The sequence below is a fragment of the Suillus discolor genome (assembly GCF_016758755.1).
Source record: "Suillus discolor strain FC423 chromosome Unknown F5147scaffold_26, whole genome shotgun sequence".
NCBI lineage: Eukaryota > Fungi > Basidiomycota > Agaricomycetes > Boletales > Suillaceae > Suillus > Suillus discolor.
The window spans coordinates 243,395-250,821 of NW_024541273.1; the positions used below are offsets into that span (position 1 = coordinate 243,395).

The 7,427-nt window shown below is 44.4% G+C and overlaps 1 protein-coding gene across 1 annotated transcript; it reads left to right on the plus strand.

Moving 5' to 3' along the window:
- Positions 1-3,107: 3,107 nt before the first annotated feature.
- F5147DRAFT_773479 (uncharacterized protein) lies at positions 3,108-5,298 on the plus strand (the record flags this gene model as incomplete). The annotated part of the gene is made up of 3 exons (XM_041441467.1): positions 3,108-3,405; positions 3,484-3,722; positions 4,897-5,298. 3 exons carry the CDS (start codon positions 3,108-3,110, stop codon positions 5,296-5,298), a joined length of 939 nt encoding a protein of 312 aa, XP_041293048.1.
- Between the last annotated feature and the right edge of the window lie 2,129 nt (positions 5,299-7,427).

The window sequence follows — 7,427 nt, forward strand, 5'->3', positions numbered from 1 at the left end:
GAGAAAATAAAGAAAAGTTTTGAAGAGTTGGTTCCCCCCTATCTTCATACCTATGCCAATGTCTTCGCAAGAGATGGCCTTAACAAGTTACCTCCTGAATGACCAGGTATTGATCACCATATCGATCTAAAACCTGGTTTCACTCCAAGAACGTCGAAAATCTACCCGTTATCCGGAAAAGAGAGAGAAGCAGTAAAGGTATTCATTGTGCCTTCGAAGTCCCCACAAGCAAGTGGATTCTTCTTTGTAGGAAAGAAGAGTGGCGAGCTACACCCTTGCCACAATTATCGATACCTGAATGATTGGACCGTGCACAACCAGTATCTGCTCCCACTGCCAAAATCCCTCATTGAACGACTCTACAAAGCACAGTACTTCACAAAGATAGATGTCTGTTCCAGATATAACAATATTCGAATCCATCCCAGCAACAGGTGGAAAGCTGCCTTTACTACTGAACAGGGATTGTTTGAACCCACCGTAATGTTCTTCAGTTTAACAAATTCCCCCACCACATTCCAATTCTATATGAATGACCAGTTTCAACCCGAGATAAATGAAGGATGGCTCGTCATCTACATGGACGACCTCCTAATTTTCTCGACTAGTCTTACGGAACACCAGGAACGAACAAAGAGGGTCTTAGACACTCTCCGCAAGGAACAGCTATTCATGAAGCCAGAAAATGTGCCTTCAATGCAAAAGAAGTTGAATACCTCGGAATGGTCATTCATCCAGGAGAAGTAGCCATGGAACATGCAAAAGTAGAAGGAATTAAAGATTGGCCAATACCTACCTCTGTAAAGGAAGTATGTTGGTTTCTAGGATTCTGCAACTTCTACTGGGCCTTCATCTCTCACTACTCTGATATCGCAAGACCACTGATCAACCTTACAAAGAAGGACCAGGCCTTCGTTTGGTCTCCTGAGTGCCAAACATCCTTTGATCAACTCAAGCAGTGCTTCCTCTCTAAACCCGTACTCCGAAACCCTGACCCCACACGGCAATTCACCATCGCCACTGATGCCTCTTTAGTAGCTACTGGAGCCGTCCTTCTTCAAACAGACAAGAATGGGGCATACCACCCCTGTGAATATCTTTCCCAATCTGTGAACCCTGCCAAATGCAACTACAAAATCTTTGATTGGGAACTACTCGCTGTAATATAAGCCCTCGACAAATGGCGCCACTATCTAGAAGGAAGTCCCCACCCAGTGGTTGTATTCACCGACCATATGAACCTCCTCTACTTTAAGAAAGCTCAGAAACTGTCTCGTCAGCAGGTGCAGTGGCAACTCACCCTGTCCAATTTTGACCTTGAACTCCACCATGTCCCTGGAACAAAGCTTGCCACTCCCAATGCACTCTCCCACCATCCTGATTATGGACTAGGGAAGGGTGATAATGAGAATCGCATTCTGTTGCCTGAGTCCATGTTTATCCATTTACTCAATGACGAACTCATCACCACCCTCACTCATGATTCTCTCAATGACCCTGTGTTCTCCGTGGCTAGTGATGCCCTTGATGGTGTTTGCCTTCCCCCCATGAAGTCTGCACTGTCTGATTGGAAGATCAGTGATGGTGTGCTTTACTACAAGTCTAGGGTGTACGTTCCACCAGCCCATTGCTCTGTGGTTCTCGCCTAACATCATAATCACCCAACAACCGGTCACCCAGGCCGTTTCAAGACTGAGGAGCTGGTGAAACGTGACTATTGGTGGCCTGCTATGGGTACCTACATTCGCGCCTACGTTGCAGGCTGTGCTATCTGCCAACAGATGAAGGTGAACACTCACCCCACCATGCCGCCCCTGACCCCTATTCCCTCCGCTGCTACTCACCCCTTCTCCCAGGTCTCTGTCGACCTTGTTACCGACCTGCCACTTTCCTCCGGTTTTGATTTTGTCCTGGTCGTGGTAGACCATGGCCTTATGAAGGGGGTAATTATTTCTCCCTGTAATAAGAATATTACATCAGAAGGAGTGGCCAAGCTCTTCCTCAAAAACGTCTTCAAACACTTCGGACTCCATGAGAAAGTAATCTCAGACCATGGTCTGCAGTTCATCTCGAAATTCTCCAAAGAACTCGCCCACTTGCTAGGATATCAGATCGCTGCTTCTACTGCCTACCACCCTCAAACTGATGGACAGACAGAACAACTCAATCAGGAGATAGAAACTTACCTGCGTATCTATTGCAGAACCAACCTCCAAGAATGGTCAAGCCACCTTCCCCTTGCAGAATTTGTACACAACCACCGCAAACATGAGGCAAGGAATGCGTTCCCATTCTTCCTAATGATGGGATACGAACTCCAAGGGATTCACCATGTCCTTCCCTCTTCCGACCTACCCGAGGCCAAAGAAAGACTCAGAACACTTCAGAAAATCAGGGAAGAAGCCATCACTTGTCACAACATCACCATGTAATGAATGGCAGAAAGATCATGTAAAGAAAGGTACCGTCCATGGAAGATAGGAGATAAGGTATGGCTCTCCCCCGCCAACCTCATGACTACTCTCCCATCCAGGAAGCTTGCGCCCAAGAGATATGGACCGTTCCCCGTAACCAAAGTCTTATCTCCCATCACCTTCTCCTTGAAGTTACCGGAACAATGGAAAGTTCACCCCATGTTCCACACTTCCAAGCTATTATCCTATCACGAGACAGAAATCCACGGTGGATGGGTGGCACTCAGACCAGACAGAGGGAACAGGACAACTGGAATGGGCAAGGAGGTGACTACTGACATGCTCTAGCTATATGTACCTATGGACCTCGAGGCTTGGGCAGGACCCCTGACACCTTGGACAGACCCTGATAGACCCTGGAGCCCAAACCCCCTAACACAATGGTCTGAACTTCCCAGAACCACCTCCTGATATAGTCAACAAAGAAGAGTATGAAGTCGAAGCTATTCTGAGTCAGAAGGGGATGGATAAATGACGACACTATCTCATGTCCTGGAAAGGATACTCTTCCGGAAGCAATGAGTGGATCCCCGCAGCGAACTTGGAAAACTCTGACCGCCTATAAGAAGAGGCACAAGCTGGATTAGAATCCCCATCCTCCCTCACATCCAAATGTTCCCAATCAAAAGAAACATGTCTGCTCAACAGACCCCCTCTCCCACCAAATCCAATGTCTCCTCCCTATCCCTAAGTGAAACACCCTACAAACAGAACATTGAAGACATCGAAGACGACATCATCGTTGAAACCACTGTCCTCTCCCTCGCCCACGCTATAGAAATTGAGAAACACCTCATCAACCAACCCGCCACCATAGCTGGCCCCCTCACCACATACATTCACATCGCTTGCACTACGCAGCACCTAGAACTAGAAAATGCCAAGATCACCGATGATGTCACCAGGTTATCATGCAACCACCTCCAGTGGTGTATATGCTCGCTTACACTTCAGCTGTTCCCTGTTGGTTTTGGCAGTGTCTGCAAAGAAATTATATGACTCGTTGCAGTATGGAACACCACAGAAGTTGGCCGCCTGCCAGCTCCTACTCCTATCACTGCCCCCGCTGTTCTACCTATTTCAGCTCCAGTTGGAGAAGCACCTTCGCAACCCCTTCCTATCCCGCCTCCCACCGAAGTCTACCAGAGAAAGACTTGGAGGGGAGCCACAATTCATGGCATAATGAAGACCAAGTCTTCTAAAGGAAAGAAGCACCAGATCGTAGATCTCACCATCAATGAGCCTGCTGTAAGACCTATGGTCTTTGCAGCCTCGTATAGGCCTTTTTTGTGTTGTCCCTCTGGTTCTAATACAGTGTGCGCTACCCTTGGTATAGCGCGCAAGTCTTCCATCATTGGCTGCGGCTCTCGCGGGTGCTTCAGCTAGCATCGGCTTCTCTTTGGATCCATTGTGTGTCCTCCATCCGTCCTATCCATATCCTCTGCTGGTTCATTGGTGTGTATATTACTTGATTCACACTAGACTAACAACAATTCCCAAGCTATTCCATTTATATTTTCATTAAATGTGTCATGGACCCTATTTACATACATCCCACTACCTACTCAGCTCTAAATATCGCTTAGGCACACATACATATATCAGATACTTAGAATTTCCATGTAACTTCTCTCTCCCATCAGAATTCATCACCTGTTTACACGCAAAACTACAAGTCTTGACTAAGAATCTAAAAATTTTGGTACTCTCTCGCACGCACTTCTATCGGTGGCAATTGTCTTGTATTCACGTGTCTATAATATCCAATGCTCTTGGCACTTATCATCGCTCAGCCCTGCCCAGCGCGCTTTCAGTTCCTCTTTCACATCTCACCTTCGGCTTAACCGCGCTGTGGGTACAACAATTCTGATGGTGATTCAGAACAATGTGTTGGGTCTTGCAGAACCTAGCTGCTATTCAACCCTAAAGGGTTTCTGGACCAGGCTCAAGGCTCAGAGGAGAGGAAATGTCATGAAAAACTGCTGAAGACTCAGACTCATACTGGTACTGGTGAAAAGATAACTTGATTATGTAAGCTACAAAAGTGCAAACATAACACTAAGGTAAGAACAGTCTCTACAAGGCTAGCCAGGAATCAGTTCCTACAGCGCGCTGTCACGTTTTGTCACATTGCGGCTGCTCGCGCTCGCATCACATTGCATCTTATTGGTGCTTCACCTACACGTATATCACATCATACTTTTGGTGGCTTGCTTGCACTTGCATTGCTTCGGCTTCAGCTTTTGTGTTCTCTTTAGTTTCAGCCACCCTTACTAGTTTCTACATTTCCCCTCACACTTTTACTTAGAGGAATCATTCTCAGTAGCAATCCCCTCAGGCCAAATCTATACTCGCGTCCAGAGGTCTATTTGAGTTTTACCCCACTTCCCCCTTTCTCCCCATTTCACCCCTTCTCATCTAGCTATCATTCCTTGCACACACCGCCCCCACCATCACCGTCAAAATGCCCTCACAGTCTCGCACCATTGGCACCACAACTGACAGCAACTTTGTTTGCCAACTCTGCAAAGAGCTTAGTCATAAACACAAGAACTGCCCCATGTACTACTGCCGTGTTTGTAATACCCAGAAGCCTGGGCACTTTTCTATCTATTGCCCCTATGCCCCGAAAGCAGATTTCCTGTTGGTGTATACCGATGAAGGCTTCTACAAAGCATTGGCCAAATGGGAGGCCCAGAAGGATCATGAGTTAGAGGTAGAAATTGAGCACACCAATAGGGAGTACTTGGTGCAGCCCGAGGACAACCTGACTTTTCACAATGCCGATGCTGACCCCATCTACTATGCCAACCAGGATGAATGAAGTCGAAGTCGGTGACTTTGATCTTAATTCGGGGGTTCAACGCACACCCCCATTTATTCTCCTATCACCAGACTATGGTCTATGTCAGCTAAGACTGTACGGATACCAATTACTTTCCAGTACATTGTTCACTATATCACTAAGGTCTCTTATCGTTCTAGCAACCATTACTGCCCCCATGCACAGCCCTTATCTTGACTTCATTCATCTCACTGACTGCTTCTATCTTGATATGTACATCCCTACCATTTCCAGCCTGGTCTGTGCGCACCATATGGACTATTTGAGCACAGTAGCTACCACCTGTATTCCTCACTTTAATCTACTGGGTTTTACCTGGAACATCTGCTCTACTAAGGGATCTACCTTGGTAGTCTGAAACCACTATTCTAAGGCAGTCAGCATCACTGTCCTTAGTTTGAAACACGAACCTATATTCATAGGAAGAACTATGCTCTGCTATCAAAGACCATTCGGTCTTAGCAAAGAAGAACAACCCCAGTTGTAACAGTATATGGAAAACTTTGATGAGCATGTTTTTCAGGTTGAAGTCCTCATGAATGTATACAACTTCGTTGATTGCCTTCAGTTTCGCATTTTTACATTATTTAATGTGCCTACCATGTCTTGAAAGGGAACAAATTCAATATTAAACTGTAAGCCTTTACCATTATTGAATCCACTTATGCTCCCTGTGGAGTTGAGTAGTATCATTAGTATACTAGTGTAGACAGAACAAACTTATAGCCATCATGCTTGTCTAAATCATAGACTGGATCATCATTGAGCACTTGTATGGTGCTACCATATAGTACTATACATGATAGCCCTCACATCATGCAAAACTTTTTATTTATTTTGAAATATCATTATATTTGCAAATAGCTATAAGTAGTAGCCAAAGTACTAGCAAGTAGATCAATATGAAGCTAAAAACGAGCATGACAAAGTAAATAGTATAATGACATTAGTAGTAGCAGAGGTGGTGATAAGACAGCAGAAATATGAACAGTGTCACAGTCAGTTGGTAAAGTTCATGATTAGTTGTGAGATAAACTACAAAAATGAAAGACAATACTGTTTAGCAGATGAGTGCTGTTGAGGTCATGCACAATCTGAGAGGACATAGGCCGCAGCACCATCAGCATTGAGTAAGTAGGTCAACAGATGTGATCATGTACCATCTGAGAGTAGGATATGGCTGTGACACCATCAGCATGGTGTAAGCAGGTAAAAAGATGAGATCACTCATGAAAAAGGTAGGTTAGCATGGTGAAACAGCATAAAAATGTACAGTACATGCACTTCTGCAGCTTCTCTGCAGCTTAGAGAAAGATACTCTCAATCCTAAAGACAAGTGCCATATTAAAGAAGATAGAGGAGCAGAACAGCAGAAGAAAGGCATTGACTATGTGATCCAATAAGCTGATTGAACCATTTTGAAAGTCATGTGAGAATATGGGAATAAACATACATACACAAATGTTAGACTTGAATGTTTTGAATATCATCATAAGCCACTGCTTCAGGCTAGTGTGCATTCCTACCATTAATGGTTGGTACAATTTCCCACAAACCTTTTGACCTATCTATTTGAGTGGGTGATATTGAGCTTGGTCATGATTAGCTTACATAGTTGGAATTTTCAGCCTGGAGGTACATATACTCATTAAAATCATTTTCATATGGTTGATTTGTGACAGGCTATATCTCAACATGTTGGTATGGGTTTCTGTGGATCTCATTCATGAACATTTGAGGAGTAATACTATCAATCATATCAGCATCTGCATTGATCCACATACATCTGAGATGTCCATACCATATCTGCGAGCATCATCTTTAGAATAGTGAGCAAGTTGTGTGGCTAATAGTTGAAATTTTCAGCTGCTGAAAATGTTTTTACACTTCCAGCTTCCAGGATGTTCCATACATGCTGTTGCTCTTTGTAGCTACTATATAATGTTAAACTTAGTTACTTAGTATTTATCCTATGTTTTAATTTCATCCTTGTGCTTGTGCTCCTTTTTGCACTTTTTGCCCTTAACAAATATTTAGCACAAGTGAGTAAGTGCAATAAGTGCAAATAGCATGTAACAAGTAGTAAAAAAGTGCATTAAGTAATATGT